This window comes from Patella vulgata, chromosome 7 (assembly GCF_932274485.2).
Source record: "Patella vulgata chromosome 7, xgPatVulg1.2, whole genome shotgun sequence".
Lineage (NCBI taxonomy): Eukaryota > Metazoa > Mollusca > Gastropoda > Patellidae > Patella > Patella vulgata.
Window position 1 is genome coordinate 7,308,121 of NC_065885.2, and position 21,295 is coordinate 7,329,415.

A 21,295-nucleotide genomic window follows, 5' to 3' on the forward strand; every position below is an offset into this window, starting at 1 on the left:
TGAACTATACAAATAAACCCTGTACTGAACAGTACAAATAAACCCTGTAAAAAATAATACCCTGTACTGTTCATTTCCGGCAAACAAACACTTTTATACAAGCATTGAAAATAAGCAGGATGAAAACAAACGCCTAGAAAGTCATAAATTTTATTACAAATAAATTTCAACGGACTAATCATCCGCCGGTGCACACTTCACCAAGATTGACCCACATTGTGCAGTGTCCTTTACATAACGTTTAATATAATTGCAGTCCTCTACACCAGGGACAAGTTGTTTTGACGATGTGGTAGGCTCTATGTTCACCGACTTCGTCAAAACAACTTCGTCTTTCAATACGGAGTGCAGTCTAAAAAAAAAACATGTGACTGTTTTACGCTCAGGGTAACGCAGCAAGACGCACGTGTAAATACTACTCAGGTCATTTCTCCACTGCAAAATCAGTCTACCACGAAATGTAACGTGAGGCACAGAAAGGGATAAATGAAAGAGCAGAAAGTATTTGTCACATTTCGCTTGACACGACTCAATATTAAATACAATTTTTCACATTTCGCTTCACAATACTCGATAGAGTTTTGTCAGGGGCCGCCTCGGCTTGGCCCCTCGACCAAAACTGTCCTGATCTTCACTGATACACCTCGGAAAGTGTGCTAATAACTACTACATAAACCCTGTACTGAATGCTGACAGTTTTCTCTATAATTAATATAGGCCTACATTGATGTAGTTAAAATAATAGATAACAAAAACAAAATATGCTGGAAATTTCAGTTAAATCGCTTCACTCTGATCCAAAATATTAGCTATTCATCATTACTAATGTTGGTATATTATAATAAACAAAGTTTCAATTATCCATTTTTACGTTAAATTATCCATCACAAAATGTATTCAAATCCACTAAATATCACTGGCTAACGATGGAATCGAGAGTTGATTATGGCCTGGATCAGTTAATTAATGTCTAATTATTAATTTAAATAACATTTCAGGCCTAAAGAAAGACCTGCAATAGGCAGATTTACCTCTTGTATAATGTATGTTTAAAGATACATTATGGGGGATAAGATAAAGAGCTGGCAGTTCTCACTATAATAGTTAAAAACTAAATAATGTAAAGGCAATTTGCTGAAGATTTCAGTCAAATTGATCCACAATGAACCCAGAATTAATCGATTGAAATTTCGGCCTAGCCTCGATCATCATTACTGAAGTCTGTACCATAAAAAACAGAGTCTTGATGATCCATTTCATGATTAAATTATGAATGGAAGTCGAGGAGCAAATGGGATCATAATCCAGTAAATATCGCAGACTAATGCTGTCATCAAGAGTTGATTATGGTTTGGATAAGATTATTAATGTCTAATTGATAATTTAGATAACATTTAGGCCTAAAGAAAGACCTGCAATTGGCAGATTTAGCTCTTGCATAATGTATGTTTAATTAAATGTTGAATGATCAATTTGAGTTTAGTTTAGTGTAGGTTAAGCCATGAAAACTTAGTTATTCTCAAAAAAACTCACATAAGTGCGAGCAGTTGCTGCAATAGAAATGCTGACCACGGTTTATGGTGGTCTAAACCTACGTGTATATTATCATCCCAAAAAATGTCCTACTGTCTGTTCCAAGAGATACTCTGACTCTCAAATTCCTTGCCATTTCTTCAGATTTTAATTTAAACGGCCAAAAATTGGTGACATACCTGAAATTGTCATCCCGCTGTTCGCTTCATTGAGCCCTAACGCCTAAAAGTTCGATAAGATCCACTCTCCTCTGGGAAATTTCACATATTTTGACATTGTTTCTTTCTCAAAACATCAACATTACGAGTGTGTCTGCATAATGGGAGACTTGCATTTCGCGTATAGGGTAGACAGGTATCTCCTAATCGGGTACATTCGGTTAGATATATATAGTGAAGGAAAATTTGCCCGTTTCTTTTGCGGCAGTAATAATACTTTGGTTTCAGACTGTGGATCATGTTTTTTGGTCGGATTAATATTATGTTTTGTTTTAACCCGCTTATTTTGCAGAAACTGTGCATTAAGCCACTCGGTTTTTGGGAGTAAGGTCTAGAGATATGACATTTTTATAAACACTTTATTAATTTTCCAATGTACATAGGTTCTGATCAGCTGTATATAAATATTCAAAATATATTTGTCCAGATTATTTCCCTTTGGCCTTGCAGTTTTTAGCCTATAAACTAAATAATAATTATCCGATTGACACAGAATCAACGGCATGCTAAACATGTTGGCACTATCTATAATAATAATTAATACAAAATATTATCTTATTGCAAATTAGCTGATATACATGTATATCTGGATAGTCCTTGTAAATATGCAGAGCAAGGCGGGTATCGATTTTCGTACTCCGTTTTCCCGCAAATGTTATTTAACTTTTTTATTTTATAATATTTGCATTCTAAACATTTATCTACACGTAGGGTTGATATATAACATCAACCAAATATCCATGAATCATTTTGAATTTTTGCTATTTCTGAGAAATAGGCAGTTTTGTGGGAGTCACTTTTCAAAAGAATAAAATATTGTTCTATTTTAGTGACATTTGCTCGATTTGATACTGCAACTGTTCATTATTGTAACATTCTTGTCATTAGAAATGGCATCATTTTGGCAAAATTGGTACTTTTAGCCCTTATTAAACAAACTTTAATTTCAAATATACCTGTTTGTTCATAATTAAATTTTAAAACTTTAATTCCACATATCGAAAAGCACAAACCACTGCGAACATATGAATATATCAAAAGATAGTTTGTAACTTTATGCAATTGTCCAAAGTACCCTTTTACGTTGTTTATCCAAACACATCTACAGTGATTTTGAAAAAAATAACAACATATTTTCAACCCTTAAAGCAAACATGTTTTTTTTCTAAAGAGCGTTATTCAGTGCCATTTAATAATGATGTTTACTAATTTCGTTTAAGTAATATTGTGTAGATATACGACCAAGCATTGGTCATTTTGTAAGGGTTCCACACGTTAACATGCTATCATAAATGCCAATTTCGCCTAAATAGTTAACACGTGTAACATGCTCATGGGAATATGTTAAGTGACATGCGTTAAAGGATTACGAGCACCGGTGAAACCTGTCATGACTGCATCTCGGTTAAAGTTTTCCATAATTTTCTGAGCTCTTTCTAAACCCCCTTTTTGCAACATAAATACCGTTATTTTAATATAGCTTACAGTTCACTGCTGGATCTTAGATATTCATAGTATTGTTATTTGACAACAGTTCAGATTTATTTGAGATATTCAGCTAGAAAAGACAAAAAAGCGAATCTTCGAAAATATAACCCCTTCAATAATTGATTATTGTTATCTACAGTTTATTATTTGAAGATGAAAATTACGCGAGATGTCAAGGAATGAACCAAACTATTATGTAGTTATTTCGAGAAACAGAATTATTTACTCCCCGCAGTGTTTCATTTGAATAGATCTAATCCCACTTAACACTGCTGTAACGGAAGCAAATATCTGTTCCAAATTATGACTGGCCAATAGTCTGATTAACAACCAACAGCTAACTGCGTAACAATTTCATTAAGCTTTAAACAGAGCTTCAAATTGGACCAAATAATTTTACATAATGTTACGTCATGACTCAAGAAATATACGCCCAATTAACCAGTACATAGCCAAAATTGCAGAAAAACTTATTGCGTGACAAACGAGGCTGTCAAAACGGATACAATATAAACAATACTGTTTGGGAACGAATAATACTTTCACCGTTTTTAATACCTTAAATCACTGTCCAAAGTTTCAGGGAAGACCCCAGATTAAACGAAGCGCTGTGATGTTGCTGTACTTGGGATAGATTTGATTGAACAGGAAGAATAGACACACTCCAGCAAAAGTTAAAGTATCAGAAGTCAATCCAGCAATGGCCAGAAAGGGATTTCTCGAGACATTAGCTTCAGGAATATGTGTTCTGCGTTGCATAACCTTGATTGAAGATATGAAATGAATTGATGTTTAATGGCACGTCAGCATCAACCGGGCGCAATCTGGTTAACAATAAAACTCAGATCCTTTTTCGTTTCGTTTTTATAGTTCAAAGAAACGAAACGAATTATAGATCTGTATTTTAATCAGATTGAACCGGGCGATAATACGCCAGACATAATTATTATATAAAAATCATTTTACTTTTGTTGTAGCCTTCGTGAGAAATTAGGTTACATATACATTTAGTCTAATCATTGCTCCAGTCTAAATTCAACTTTAAATTGTCTAAAGGCAAAGTCGTAAGCAAGGGAATAACTTATATTATCCGCGATTACTTTTGCATATTATGGACCAAGTTATTGTGTACGCCTATAGCCCCCTTCAAAATTTCTATCACATGCAGTTCAGGATAAAATTTGTACGCAGTTTATATGAATATCAAAACGCTACAGCCCTCGGGGCCAATTAAATATTCAACTCAGTTGGACAAACTGCGATGGTCTTGGATTCCGTAAAAATAAAAGTTATATACTACTGGGCCAAAACAACTTCCTTGACGTCAAAGTAGACCGAAACGACTCGAGCCAAACCAACGCCCACTCCCTCTTCGATTCTTCCGGATAACTAGGTCAAACATGGCTGATGTTCAACAGCGGGATGTAAACAAACTATGATTTTTTATGAGAGAGAGGTTATATAGCTTGATCTGAATTTGGTTTCCTCGTGTAAGCAAGTAATGGGATGGCAATTCCAGGTATGTCACTAAGTTTTAGTCGTCTAAATTAAAAATTGAAGAAATGGCAAGCAATTTTCGTGTCGTAGTGTCACCTGGAACAGACAGTAGTCTGAAATCATGCCCAAATGGTTCAAATTGGCCAAAATCCACAATTGGGTTAAAATGCTAGAACTAACAATCAGGATCACTGACTTTCAATTTTAGAATTATGTCAATTTGTCAATTTTTTAATATCTTTTTTTTTTTGAGCATTTTTTTTTTTTTTAATTAAATTGAATCCTAGCTGAGAGGAGATTATCTTGCCAAATGCCAAATAATCAATTTATGTACATGTATACATTCTAGCATGGATTAAAGATACATTATGTAAGATTTAGATAAAGAGCTAGCCATTCTTGCTATAATAGTTCGAAAATAGATGATGTGAAATGAATAATTTGAAAATTTCATTCAAATTACTCTATAGTATTGCAAGCAAAGATCTATAGCCTTTGAAGGTTTAACAGACGTGTGCAATAATTTCAACCACCGTACTGGTTGATCGAAGCTAAGTTAATTAATGTCTAATTAATACTTTAGTAAACATTTCTGGCCTAAAGAAAGACCTGCAATAGGCAATTTTAACTCTTGCATAAATTATTGTTCACGAAATGCAAAAAAGTAAATGGGGATTAACATTGTACTGTTCTGTTACTACTGGGCTTATGAAGACGGACATACACCATACAGTGTCCTATGAGGAAAATTTTGCCAAGACAGTGGCAATACGGCCTACTCTTTTTTTCAAATTCCAACTTTCATTGGTTCTGTTACATGCACGCAAATGTGTACACGGGACCCCGGTTTTTCGTCTCATTCAATATACGTTGTCCCCATAGGCGTACGGGGAAATTTTTTACTGGGGGGGGGCGGTGGTGGTTGGTGCCCCAAAAATGTAGTTAGGTTCTTAGTATGTTACATAATAATCATAATATCTCTTTTGCGATGAATAAGTTCTTAATTTCTAAATCATCAATAAAAGAGAACTCTATTTTATTTACTTGTAATATACACAACTAAAAACAGTTGTTTATGTAACTGTAATTTGTGGCTTACTGTAGGCCTACTCCAAACAATATAGGGTTCGAGTCTTAAGATTTCTATTTAATTGCCTAACTATAGACACTCTGAATTTAAATTCGCTGTTAAATTGGACGCATTCAAGAACACAATATTTTTTTATACAACTTTTACAAAGTACAATTGTGTGCCCAAATTTTCCCAGCATTTGGTGCCCCAAATTGGGGGGCGGCCGCCCCCCCAGCTCGTACGCCAATGGTTGTCCCTTGTTAGACCCTCTGTCCTACATCACTGAGGAACCATGCCAATTCACGAAATGCAAGGTCACGATCAGGTGACTTCAGATTCTACAATTAATCCAACTTTTATTTTCTGCTTCAGGTCAACGATTATCCTGAATTTCTCAGTGGAAGTGAACGAGAAAATACCCAACACCTGGCGATCACACATTTAACTTCCGAAGCTAAGAGGCGATCTTTTCGACGTTCTAAAAAATCACAACGGAATGGTTCATTAACAGAACTTAATATTGACAGATCGGAAGTCTCGACACCGGTCAGTTGCACATCCTCTTTAGACGGTTCAGAGGATTATGGGTATGTTACGAATAGTTCTACGAGTCGACCCAATAGTCGAAGTTCCGTCGCGTCTTCGAGAGATACGAGAAATGGCCATACAAAGAAAAAGAAAAAACCGATGAGTTTGAATGATAGTTTGGAACATGATAGTATTTTACAATCGTTAAAGGAAGAAATCGAGGACCAGGTGGAGGAGATTGAGGAGGATCGTTTATCGACCATTCAAACAGAAAGTCGAATTTTAAATAATATCGACAGAGACAGCGTGTGTACATCTCAAACGTCAGTAAGACAATTACCTCCGAATCCAAGAAAAGGTGCTTTTGAAACTTCTGAACCCCCTGCTAAAAATGGCTCCTTTGAGAATGAGGATGATGATATTCAAACTGGTTGTTGTTTAGTGAAATTGTGGAAAAAATTCCGTAAAAATCGAATTAATCCAGGAGTTAAGACAGATAACTCTTATAGACCTAAAAGTAATTTATCAAAAAGTGAAAGTGTCACAGAAATTCGTAAGCCTCCGGATATTGCTATCGTAAGACAAGCAACTCTGATACAGCCATCTTCCCCAGCTCCCTCCTTTCATCTTCTCCCACACGGAATTCGTAGATCGTCCGATGTTTCGACAGGTCGGGGGTCAAGGTTAAGCACACCTGGTGAACGACATAGGAGGTAAGATTGAATTGGTTAACAGAGGATTGGGTGATCAGATCTGTCATCAGTGCAAGTGTCATGGGTTGGGTGATCAGATGTGTCATCAGCGCAAGTGTCATAAGTTGGGTGACCAGATCTGTCATCAGTGCAAATGTCAGGGGTTGGGTGATCAGATCTGTCATCAGTGCAAGTGTCGGGGGTTGTGTGATTGAATGATAGATGTGTGTGCTGTAGATCACTGATCCTGTCATCAGTGTGAAGGTTGACTGACGTGGTTTCCCTTGTCAGTGGTGCAGAACGAAGGATAGCTGTCTAGTCCTTCGGATGATATGGAAAACAGGCCCTGTGTATACATCGGCATGCACATACATGTAAAAAATCCCTTGGCAGATGGAATTCGATATAAGAGTAGGCGATAATGCGCTGCCCTGGCAAAATTTCACTCGTTTTCATTAGCCCAGTCAGAGCAAAAAAGTAGGCCATTAAATCCCATTTCATTTCATTTAACGGGAGTTGGGTGATGTGTGTGCTGTAGATCTGGGCCCTGTTTCACAAAAATTTAAACTAAAATCACTAAAATAGATTTTAACTAAAATCAGTATGAAATTTTAAGTTTTAAGCGTTTCACGAAGATCGATTGTAACTTAAAATGCAATTTTAATAGATTTTAGTTAAAATAGCTTGCGCCCGTGCAGTGCACTATTCCGGCGAGGGCACTTAGGGTGTAAGCATAAACGCTTCGGAACTGAAAACTGTTGCCAGGTTGAACTAACCGTTACAATACCAATGAGGAGAGTTTCATACGTTGTAACAATGTCTGAACATGGTCAGACAGTCGTAGAGAGATGAAATAAATAAGTTTATTGCGCTTTGTATTGAAAAGTATCAGTTGGTTGGCCTTGAACTTGCATGTCGCTTTCGTGACCTTGACATTTGATTTACTTGCAGGCTTCAATGGAAATAATGCGTATCGATAAACTAAATTGCTTGAATTTCGTGGTTTTATGGTATTTTGGATAACAGAAACTATTGAGAATTGTCACAAACATGTGATATTTCTGACTCAAACGATTAATCTAGACTAAAGTATTGTCGAATTTTAAAAGTATTTTTAAATAAACAACTTTTAAACTAATACACGAAATAGCCAATGTTTTTGTATAATGCCTATCTATCTTACTAAATTAAAATGATTTTTCCCCAATATAAAATACCCTTGGCTCCTATTTAAATCATCATAACCCCAAAACCATAAATTTTTTGTATATGGCGTGTCTAGTATTATGGGAACCACAGTGGCTAGGTGGTTAAGATGCTGGCTCGCTAGCCTGAATGGTCGGGTGTTCGATCCCTGCATTGGCCGAGAAAGTTCATCCAGATTTTCCAATGTGGTTTCCCCTTGTCAGTGGTGCAGAACGGAGGGCGTGACAAGGACAGCTGTCTAGTCCTTTGGATGAGACGAAAAAACCGAGGTCTCGTGTATATATTGGAATGCACGTAAAACATCCCCTGGCAGTTGGAATTCGATATAAGAGTAGGCGATAGTGCCGCTGCCCGGGTGTCTTCATTAGCCCAGTATAGGAGCAGAACAGTAGGACGTTGAACCCCATTTCATTTGTCTATTATTATAGGACTGGCGAGGTTCCGATTCCCCAGTTGTATGTGACAGGGAGTAGGGTCGTCCGTCCAACCTCGTTTGTTTCTCCGGTTGAATCCCACTTCGCAAGCGAATTATTCAAATAAAATTGAACGTGTTAGTCCCGAAATGACCTAGTCTGTGTCTAGTTTGTTTCTCCGGTTGAATCCCACTTCGCAAGCGAATTATTCAAATAAAATTGAACGTGTTAGTCCCGAAATGACCTAGTCTGTGTCTAGTGGATGTTACCCTCTCTCTCTCTCTCTCTCTCTCTCTCTCTCTCATTTTAAACAATAATAATTATTGTAGGCCTATAAAACTACTTGTTTTGTTTATAGAAATTAGATATGAAGTGAGTTTTAGATTATTTTCTTTAGGGTTTTTTTTTGTCTATTAAATATTTGAAAATAGTATACATGTACTTGAATCATATGGTAATATATAAAATAGTAACAAAGAGTTTTGTTTACTGGGGTTTTGAGTTTTTTTTTGTTCTTGAGGTTTTAATTTGGGGCGTCATCTAATTGCTTATATTGCCTTACAATACAATAAACGGGTGGGCCGCAGCTATATTTCCGATGCAATGAAAAGAAATTGAATGAAAATTATTTTTGTAAATGATAGTATGTTTAAATTATATAATCTGGGCCATTGGCAATATTATCATTATTCCAAATATATCTATACACGTATGTCGCAGTATATCTCACAATGTAGCTCTAATCAATGTTTGTTAATGTTGTGATTTTAAGTTAGGAGAGGGTGACGGCTGTCCTAAGTTAAAATTGTCCCTAAAATAGTTTTGTGAAACACCACTATTTTAAGTCAAGATACAATTTTAACTTACAATATTATTTTAGTGGATTTTAAGTGAGGATGGAATTTTAGTTAAAGACGATTTTAAGGAGATTTAAGTTTTTGTGAAACAGGGCCCAGTATTTTAATGAGATTGGACGTTAGACCCCCTTTCACTCATTTCATTTTTTCACAATGTCTATTTTTATGATTTCAGTACCTCTGGGTTAGCGTCCGAGTTCGGAGGATCTATAACGGGTCTCCATCTTCTATCAGCAGACGGTATAACCGATAAACGTAAAACTGTTCTCCATATATATCTATTGAATCTGACGTCACCGATATTAATGTTAGTAAGAAGTGCCTGGAGTAATTATCTTATTGTAAGTATAGATTCACAGCCATTGTTGATTTAAGTGCTGATAATTATTGTTAAGTTTTGAGGTGTTAATTAATTAACTAGAGCTTCTGTTTATCAGTTAAACATACATTATGCAAGAGCTAAATCTGTCTATTGCAGGTCTTTCTTTAGGCCTGAAATGTTACCTGAATTATTAATTAGACATTAATTAACTTATCCAGACCATAATCAACTCTCGATGGCATCGCTAGCCTGCGATACTTTTTGGATTAGGTTCTGAATCTGATTTTTCTGTTCAACTTCCATTCATAATTAAATCATGAAATGGATAATCAAGACTTATCCTACCGACTTTAATAATGATGATCGAGGCTAGACCGAAAATTCAATCGCTAAAATCTTGGTTCATAGTGGATCAATCTGACTGAAATTGTCAGCAAATTCTCTTTACATTATCTTGTTTTTAACTATTATAGTGAGAACTGCCAGCTCTTTATCTAATCTCCCATGAATGTATCTTTAAGTTTTAAGGTGTAAATTGATAAATCAGAGTTTCTGTTAACCCTGCTACATGTACGTCAGATATTGATGTGTTGATTACTGAGTCTATGGGGGGGTTGGATGGCTGAATGGTTAGCGTGCGCGCGCTGTATCATAAAGTCTGTCATTGAGTCGACTGCCGTGGTTTCGAATCCCCGGTTGTACGTGGCAAGGAGTAGGGTCGCCTGTCCAACCTCGTGGGTTTTCTCCGGGGCCTCAGGTTTCCTCCAACTGCTAAAGACCCCTACGCGCACGCGAATTATGTAAATAAAGTTAAACCATATGTTAGTCCCGAAATGACCTAGTTTGTGTCGAGTGGACGTTAAACCCCATTTCTCTCTACTGAGTCTATGCCATAGAAAATACATTGTCAATCATTCATATATTTATCATATAAAACATTAAAACATTCTACAAAACAAGTCAGTGTAGCATGAGAAGGGAGACAACTCTGATTGTTTAAGGATTCAGACCACATTTGATCTAGTCATCTAAAGTGTTTATTGCTTATATTTATAAACTATTTTTTTATTACAGAGATCAACTCTACAGATAGAAACTATTAGTAATATTCACCAGAAGTCAGCCGCTATCCGGGCATCACAGAATCTCAGGTAGGTGGAAACTATTAGTAATATTCACAAACTACTGCCAAGGGGTCTTTTACATGCATGTCAATGTGTACACAAGACCTTGTTTTTCATTTCATCCGAACGACTATACGTGTCCCTGGCCGCTGACAACGTGGAATCACACCGGAAAATTCCTATAAAACGTCTAGGTCAACACAGAGATTGAACAAGGGAGCGGAACCTTGAGGTCAGCGAGCCAACATCCTTCTCACTGACCTACTCTTGAACCACCAGCGCCCAACATTGAAAAGTGTCCTACTGTTTGATCCCCAGGACCCCACAATGAAGAGTGCCCTACTGTTTAACCAGCAGGGCACCAGAGTGAAGAGTTAACATGAGTAAAGATTAGATATAAAGTTTGATGATGGTTTATCCCCTTGTCAGTGGTGCAGAATTGTGGGCCTCACAAGGAAAACATCTAGTCGTTCGGATGTGATGAAATAATTGAGTTTCTGTGAATACCAACTGGCAGTTGGGAATTGAAATAAGGGTATGCCATAGTGTCACTGTCGGGACGAAAATAAGGGTATGTGACTATGGTAGCATCAGAATTATCATCATGGAAACTGATAGCTCGAACGTATGCAGTTTAAAAATAAACAAAAACTGAAAGTAGTTTATTAATCTCAATATTTAGGAGAGCTATTTAGCTAATTTGCAGGAGTCTTTAATGAAGTTGAGATGCATTGAGAGGAGCAGGATCGAAAGGGCACGTTAAACGTGAAGGACTGCTGCTTGGCTGATGCAGAAAATCAAGACGTTTCCATTTCAATTTGTTTCTATTTCTATATATCTTGTAGAGAGAAGACAGATCTGCTGTTTAATCAACTAAAGAGAGAATTACTCAACCCTAAAAATAACATCGATGATAACTACAGACTCATGAATGAATTGAAAGTAGCTACTGAAAAAAACTTTATCTTAAAAAAATTATTCTGGAGGGTGAGTGAAATTTATACATCAAATGGACACTGTTTATAATCTAGAATCTATTGATGCCCGTTCTAGGCAAACAGGTTAATCGGTAGTGGCAGCTGTAATCTTTTGTTAAAAGGAATTGGTTGTAATGAATTATTTTTATTTTTATTTTTCAGAATTCTGATATGTTTTTATTTTTGGTGAGGAATTTACAGAAATATTTACCTAAATCAGCTGTTAATTTAGACAGTATAGATGGTAGACGAGAACGGGTGGATGAATTTGAGTAAGTTAAACAATTACCATAGAAATATTATATAGTGGACAGTTACCATAGAAACATTATATAGTGGACAGTTACCATAGAAACATTATATAGTGGTCAGCTACCATAGAAATATCATATAGTGGTCAGTTACCATAGAAACATTATATAGCGGTCAGTTAACATAGAAACATATATAGTGGTCAGTTACCATAGAAACATTATATAGTGGTCAGTTACCACAGAAACATTATATAGTGGTCAGTTACCATAGAAACATATATAGCAGTCAGTTACAATAGAAACATATATAGTGGTCAGTTACCATAGAAACATATATAGTGGTCAGTTACCATAGAAACATATATAGTGGTCAGTTACCATAGAAACATATATAGTAGTCAGTTACAATAGAAACATATAAAGTAGTCAGTTACAATAGAAACATATATAGTGGTCAGTTACCATAGAAACATATATAGTAGTCAGTTACAATAGAAACATATATAGTGGTCAGTTACCATAGAAACAGGGTATAAAATTGGTCAAGAAAAGTTGTAGGTCAATAGGACTCGCTGGTAGACGCCATTTACGAAAGTTGTAGGTCCTAACATTAAGTTGTGGGCCCAATAAATATTAAAATAACACACGTACACTACCCCACCCCAAATGCCTTTATTTCTAAGTTCTAGCCATTTGGGATAGGTTTAAAAGTTAAAATATATATTTAATATTGATTGGCTGTACACATTACAATTTTAACTTTTGAAGGATTTAATGTTAATACTTTGTGTATAGAAAAATAAAAATCATTCCACCCAGACTTGATATTTATTTTTTCTGTAATAAATAAATATTTACTTGTAGTTGTAATAATCTTAATGATTATATATAGGTCTATTAGTACTGACAATATAATATCTCGAAATTCCATTCACATAGAAATCTGAAGATTACGGATTAAAATGGCACTTTACACTCTCCGAAAATTAACAGAAAATATTGTTCATTTGAATGAAATGAAATAAAACTGGCCTTCAGGTCCTTCCAGACATAGATTAATGTCTTACATTTCAATAAACATGTTAAATTTACTGTCCGGTAGCAACAATCATTTTATTTGTTTCATTCATCATGACGTGTGGAACTGTGAAATGAAAGACCGTGACCTCTTTCAAAATGAAAGTAAACTATCACAGCTGTTTGACAGACGACACATCATTTTTTATCATTATTAAACTGACCTGATGTCACACGTTGGGATAGTCCATATTTATGAAACCATAAACTCTTTGTTATTCTTTCCATACAGTATTTGACATATTGTACGTGCCTGTTTTCGAAGACTTGGGTCTCCATTACGGTAGTGAAATCATCATTAAAGAAATAGACTTGATAATCAAGTCTGCTAGTAAATTACGAGATTTAGAAAGAATGACGGGAAAGGCCACTCGTTTTTACATCACTGGAATTGTATTGTTACCAGTAGTTAGGCTTTCAGGGAATTTTCAGCTCTGCTTTTTCAATTTCATTTTTACAAGACAAAGAATTTATATCATGTGAATTATTATTATTGGATTCATGACTGTACAGTAGATGGACTGACCTAGTTTAGTAGCACACGTTTGGATTTCACAATTGAAGGAATTATAATATGCCGGATTATGCATGTGTGTATTCGATATCGGATAAAGACAAATAAGACAGTAAGTAAGGCATACTATCGGAACACACATTCATCTATTCCATACTTGATCAAAATGGTTAAATAATATTCTGCCTAACTCTGGGAGCGTGCTGATATTTGCAAGCACAACCTCACTCACTCACGATTTCTTTCGGTGGACAATTTTTTTTTCATTTCCGATAATGAAATACAGTTAAATATCTGGATGAAATATATTACGGATAGGGACAATATAAATATTTTCAAAGGAGAATTTGATAGAACCATGAACAAAATATCCATGACACATATTTTTCCTGACAAAAACAGTCGGCTCACAGGGCCGACCCACCATCTTCAAAATAAAAAGATGTCGGCCCGCCAAGTTATTTATCTGCGCTGGGCCGACGGACCGACGTAAATTTTAAACACTGCATAGAAACATATATAGTAGGCAGTTACAATAGAAACATATATAGTGGTCAGTTACCATAGAAACATATATAGTAGTCAGTTACAATAGAAACATATATAGTGGTCAGTTACCATAGAAACATATATAGTGGTCAGTTACCATAGAAACATATATAGTAGTCAGTTACAATAGAAACATATATAGTAGTCAGTTACAATAGAAACATATATAGTGGTCAGTTACCATAGAAACATATATAGTAGTCAGTTACAATAGAAACATATATAGTGGTCAGTTACCATAGAAACAGTGTATAAAATTCGTCAAGAAAAGTTGTAGGTCAATAGGACTCGCTGGTAGACGCCATTTACGAAAGTTGTAGGTCCTAACATTAAGTTGTGGGCCCAATAAATATTAAAATAACACACGTACACTACCCCACCCCAAATGCCTTTATTTCTAAGTTCTAGCCATTTGGGATAGGTTTAAAAGTTAAAATATATATTTAATATTGATTGGCTGTACACATTACAATTTTAACTTTTGAAGGATTTAATGTTAATACTTTGTGTATAGAAAAATAAAAATCATTCCACCCAGACTTGATATTTATTTTTTCTGTAATAAATAAATATTTACTTGTAGTTGTAATAATCTTAATGATTATATATAGGTCTATTAGTACTGACAATATAATATCTCGAAATTCCATTCACATAGAAATCTGAAGATTACGGATTAAAATGGCCCTTTACACTCTCCGAAAATTAACAGAAAATATTGTTCATTTGAATGAAATGAAATAAAACTGGCCTTCAGGTCCTTCCAGACATAGATTAATGTCTTACATTTCAATAAACATGTTAAATTTACTGTCCGGTAGCAACAATCATTTTATTTGTTTCATTCATCATGACGTGTGGAACTGTGAAATGAAAGACCGTGACCTCTTTCAAAATGAAAGTAAACTATCACAGCTGTTTGACAGACGACACATCATTTTTTATCATTATTAAACTGACCTGATGTCACACGTTGGGATAGTCCATATTTATGAAACCATAAACTCTTTGTTATTCTTTCCATATTTGACATATTGTACGTGCCTGTTTTCGAAGACTTGGGTCTCCATTACGGTAGTGAAATCATCATTAAAGAAATAGACTTGATAATCAAGTCTGCTAGTAAATTACGAGATTTAGAAAGAATGACGGGAAAGGCCACTCGTTTTTACATCACTGGAATTGTATTGTTACCAGTAGTTAGGCTTTCAGGGAATTTTCAGCTCTGCTTTTTCAATTTCATTTTTACAAGACAAAGAATTTATATCATGTGAATTATTATTGGATTCATGACTGTACAGTAGATGGACTGACCTAGTTTAGTAGCACACGTTTGGATTTCACAATTGAAGGAATTATAATATGCCGGATTATGCATGTGTGTATTCGATATCGGATAAAGACAAATAAGACAGTAAGTAAGGCATACTATCGGAACACATATTCATCTATTCCATACTTGATCAAAATGGTTAAATAATATTCTGCCTAACTCTGGGAGCGTGCTGATATTTGCAAGCACAACCTCACTCACTCACGATTTCTTTCGGTGGACAATTTTTTTTTCATTTCCGATAATGAAATACAGTTAAATATCTGGATGAAATATATTACGGATAGGGACAATATAAATATTTTCAAAGGAGAATTTGATAGAACCATGAACAAAATATCCATGACACATATTTTTCCCGACAAAAACAGTCGGCTCACAGGGCCGACCCACCATCTTCAAAATAAAAAGATGTCGGCCCGCCAAGTTATTTATCGGCGCTGGGCCGACGGACCGACGTAAATTTTAAACACTGCATAGAAACATATATAGTAGTCAGTTACAATAGAAACATATATAGTGGTCAGTTACCATAGAAACATATATAGTAGTCAGTTACAATAGAAACATATATAGTGGTCAGTTACCATAGAAACATTATATAGTGGTCAGTTACCATAGAAACTGAATGAGGATGGTTGTCATTCTTTGCTTGATAAGGAGGAGAGAACCCTTGTCGAAACGTCGCTGAGTAACTTGTACTCCATATAATTGTGTCATGTGCTATAACAAGTAACCTAGGAAACACAGAAGTATCAATAGTATCATATGTTAGATCAAGTTATATGTGTCATGTGTTATAACAAGTAACCTTGGAAACACAGAAGTATCATACATGTATGTTAGATCAAGTTATATGTGATTTTTGATTGGTATTTTTTTTATCGTAGCCGATTGATCAGACTTTGATGTCAGTCCTATTTTTGTTTGAATATAAGCTGATAAATTTTGGTTCTGTTTCAGAATTGTGATATTAATGGCAGAGATTTTGAGTTTAATGTTCCGAGAATCAGAAATTATTCCTGATAGAATTCAAACATTAAAAGCTGAAAGGTGAGTAAATATGTACAGGTACTTCTGTATATTACTGAGTTGACAACGTTGGGTAATGATAGGTTCCCACTATCACGATTCGTGCTACGATTGAAATCGTGGAGTGATCGTGGTGTTTCTGTCAGGTCTTATAATATGTTGAGGTCAGTCATAGCAATTGTGTTGACCGCATCGAAACGTATCTGAACGTACCTGCACATAGCATATCGTGGACTCAATAGGAACAATGCTATTGTAACACATCGCATGACAGTGGAAACCAGGCGTTAGGATGACACCACCATGATTCCACAATACAGAACATCTAGCCATCCCCAAATATACAAATATTCGAACAATCATGCAACATACATTCTCCTTGTTAAACTGTTTATTTTTGTATTTATTTCTAGAGGTAAAGCTGTATTGGATATGTTGATGACCTTGACTTGTTTACCAGAAATACCAAATAAATCCAGCAAACTTTCTAAAATAAAGCCAACTGATGAAGAGGTAGGAATATTTTAATAAGTGATATCTGGCCCCAAGTTCACAAATCATTCTCAGGCTCAACTTAAAGATACATTATGGAAGATTAGATAAAGAGCTGGTAGTTCTCACTATAATAGTTAAAAACTAGATAATGTAAAGGGAATTTGCTGAAAATTCAGGTCAAATTGATCCACTTTGAACCAATTGAGTTTTCCACCTACGTAGCCTCGATCATCATTTTAAAGTCAGTACAATCAGAAACATTGTCTTGATTATCCATTTCATGATTTAATCACGAATGAAATTTAACATTTCACGCATAAAGAAAAATCTGTTATAGGCAGATTTAGCTACTGCATAATGTATGTTTAAGAATTTACTCAACTTTCAATCACTGTTTATGAGAAATATCTTTGATCCAGAAACACCAAACTTTGCACATAGTTTCTTATTGAAATATTTGATACATTAAAACAACAAATGTTTTTTAAAGGGCTATCTTTTAGTTCAAAACAAGGCGTACAATTTTGAGTAAATTCCAAATTTAAGTCTTAGAATGCCTTGTGAACTCGAGGCCAGCTGTTTTGGCATGAAAAGGATTGGGTTTTAATTAGTAAAATATAGACCTATATTGTCCCAGACTCAAGGGAGTTGCGAGAGAGAGAGAGAGAGAAATGAGGTTTAACGTCCACTCGACACAAACTAGGTCATTTCGGGACTAACATGGTTTAATTTTATTTCAATAATTCGCTTGCGCGTAGGGAGGAAACCGGAGGACCCGGAGAAAACCCATGAGGTTGGACAGGCGACCCTACTCCTTGTCATGCAAGGGAGTTGCAGTGGCTGGGGGATTAAGTCACTGATTCACTAACCAGAAGGACCTCGATCAGGTATCAATTCTTGTGTTGACCAAGAAAGTTCCTCAGGACATTCCGCAACGGTTTTCCACTTGTCATTGGCAAGGAACAGCAAACAAGATCTTGTTGCATGCTCATAAAAAAACCACTGAAAATTTGACGAAGAGCAGACAAAATTCCCCTCAATTCAAATCATGGTTTTTCCGGTCTTGGCCCAGTTGATGCAGGATAGGAGGGTGTTAAAATCTGTAATAAATTGTCTTTACATTTTAATTAGTAAAGAATCAAAACTAATGTTACAATATGATATAATGTTATATGAGATGTTATAGTTTTTAATGTTATATAGTATGGTATTATATTAACAGCTCAATAAGTTATTAGATGTAATACACATGTAGTTTTTAATGTTATAAAATACCGTATTATATAACAGCTCATTAAGAAATGAATGAAATGGGGTGTAAAATCCTATTAAGTTATTAGATGTAATACACATGTAATTTTTAATGTTTTAAAATGTGGTATTATATTGACAGCTCATTAAGTTATTAGATGTAATATACATGTAGTTTTTAATGTTATAAAATATGGTATTATATTTACAGTTCACCAAATTATTAGATGAGTATACTCAAATTTCTGTCACGGCCGTGTTCGAGTTATTTCTGATGGCTAGACAGGTAAGTCATTGGTAAAATTTCACTGGAAAGTGTAAATAGATGATTAACAATTGTATATCTTGAACATTTCGTTCAAAAGGGAATCAGATCAGGACACAAGATTGCAAAGCACAGTAGCATCAGTGATCTCAGAAAAAAACATTTGTTCACTAAAGATATAGGGGGTTGGATGGCATGATTGTACGTGGGTTTTCTCCGGGTCCTCCGTTTTTTTTTTTCACTGCTAAAGACCCATATCGCAAGCGAATTGTTGAAATAAAAATGAACCATGTGTTAGTCCCGAAATGACCTATTTTGTGTGGAGTGGACGTTAAACCCAATTTTTCTCTCTTACTGAATTTATAAATTTGCAGTCCCAAGTTTTATAAGTTCCGAAATGACCTAGTTTGTGTCAAGTGGACATTAAACCCCTCTCTCTGCGTTCTTGTACAACTCAATTTACCAACTTTCTCCACCACATGAATTAAGGAACTCCATTTACTGACACTCTACTTCATGGATTATAGAACTCATTTTATACCATTTTGACCACATGGATTATTGAACCCAATTTACTGACTCTCCACCACATGAATTATAGAACTCAAATTATCCCCTCTTGACCACATGGATTATAGAACTCAATTTATCCCATCTTGACCACATGGATTATATAACTTTATCCACTCTACACCACATAAATTATAGAACTCAATTTATCCACTCTACACCACATGAATTAGAGAACTCAATGTATCAACTTTCTCCACCATATGAATTATAGAACTCAATCTATTCCTTCTTGACCACATGGATTATAGAACTTTATCCACTCTATACCACATGAATTATAGAACTCAATTCATTAACTTTCTCCACCATATGAATTAGAGAACTCAATTTATCAACTTTCTCCACCATATGAATTATAGGAGTCTCCACCACATAGATCATAGAACTCAATTTACCAACTTTCTCCACCATATGAATTATGGAACTCAGTTTTAATTAAAACATAAATTTTTCCCAAAAATTAAAAAGATTATATAATTGAAAGAATGCCTCCGCTGAAAGCTTGGGTTGGATTAATGAATAGTTAAATTTTATACCTCGGAATCCCTGAATCTTTTACGGAAGCCAGGTATTCCGATCTATTGTACAATATTGTATATCTGTTGTATAGTTATTCTGATGTTGTGTTTTTCAGGCATCATGGGGATATACTGAGGATAATTTCTTCAACATCAGTTGGGTGGTGCGAATATTAGAAGATTACAGAACCACGGTAATTTATATATTTTGTTGTTTACCATCTGGTTGTACCATTCTTGAGGAACTTTTTTGGCAAATACTGAAATTAAACCCAGAATCTCCCTGGTTAGGTAGTCGATGTCATACCCACCTAGCTAGTCACTATGGCTTCCCATACAAATTATGGTTATATCTCAATCCCAATAAAAGTCACAATCAAATGAAAAGGGGGATTTCAGACTACAAGGCATCTGAAACATATTTGTTATGTTTAAACAAGCCAAACCCACCTAGCCAGTCCCACCTAGCCATAACCATCTAGCCCAAATCCCCAAAATAGTCACAATAGAGTGTTCAGGGGGATATTTGTTGTATTGAAATATGTTATGACTCTACTCACACCACCTGAGTTGTCGGGACTGACAGAACTGTGACAGGACTCAATTCTGTGCCAATCGATTGCAGTTCGGAAGGTTCCAGACTGACGATCAAACATAGCCTATGTGTATTAATAGAGCATGGGATGTGTTCTTAGATGTGTATGCATGATAACTTTACGCTAATTAATAAAAAAAAAATGAAATTTTGTACTGTCCACCCCCCTTAAAGAGAATGGGAGACAACTGCTGTTAAAACATGTTGTTTGTTTGTATGAACAGGAGAAGTTTGTAGAACGTGTGATCCGTCAAGTCTTGGATGTGATTGGTCCATCTCAGTATGATATGTTGAGTCCGGAGGAGTCTATCTGTCTGTATCAACATTTTACTGTATTGTTGACGTTTCTGGAATACAGTCCACGTGTTACAGCCTTTATATATAATAGTTATATAGAGGAATTCAAGTAAGTACGCTTTATTTACTAATAAATATAGAAATGCAGGAGGAGGGGGATCGGCAACACTCGCTTGAAAGTGAGAAGGGGATCGGTAACACTCCCTTAAAATTGAGAAGGGGATCAGCAACACTCCCTTAAAAGTGAAAAGGTGATCGGTAACACTCCCTTAAAAGTGGGAAGGGGGTCAGCAAAACCCTTAAAAGTGAGAAGGGAATAAATAATACTCCCTTAAAAGTGGGACCGGCAAAACTCACTTGAAAGTGAGAAGGGGATCGGCAACAACCCCTTAAAAGTGAGAAGGTGATCAGCAACCCTCCCTTAAAAGTGGGAAGGGGATCCGCAAAACCCTGAAAAGTGACAAGGCGATCGGCAACACTCACTTAAAAGTGAGAAGGGGATCGGCAACACTTACTTAAAAGTGAGAAGGGGATCAGTAACACTGCCTTAAAAGTGAGAAGTGGATGGCCAGCATTCCCTTAAATCCCTTGAGTAGGGGTTGGCAACACTCCCTT

At 35.6% G+C, this 21,295-nt stretch overlaps 1 protein-coding gene across 1 annotated transcript in view; it reads left to right on the forward strand.

Moving 5' to 3' along the window:
- LOC126826947 (uncharacterized protein C12orf56) overlaps positions 1–21,295 on the forward strand; it is a 39,247-nt gene that overhangs the window by 15,062 nt on the left and 2,890 nt on the right. Inside the window, exons 2-11 of the mRNA XM_050556104.2 lie at positions 6,181–7,049; positions 9,680–9,845; positions 10,901–10,977; positions 11,796–11,937; positions 12,090–12,199; positions 16,618–16,707; positions 17,100–17,199; positions 18,644–18,718; positions 19,905–19,982; positions 20,608–20,789. Of these exons, the coding sequence (XP_050412061.1) occupies positions 6,181–7,049; positions 9,680–9,845; positions 10,901–10,977; positions 11,796–11,937; positions 12,090–12,199; positions 16,618–16,707; positions 17,100–17,199; positions 18,644–18,718; positions 19,905–19,982; positions 20,608–20,789 (1,889 nt within the window). The remainder of the gene's footprint in view (positions 1–6,180; positions 7,050–9,679; positions 9,846–10,900; positions 10,978–11,795; positions 11,938–12,089; positions 12,200–16,617; positions 16,708–17,099; positions 17,200–18,643; positions 18,719–19,904; positions 19,983–20,607; positions 20,790–21,295) is intronic.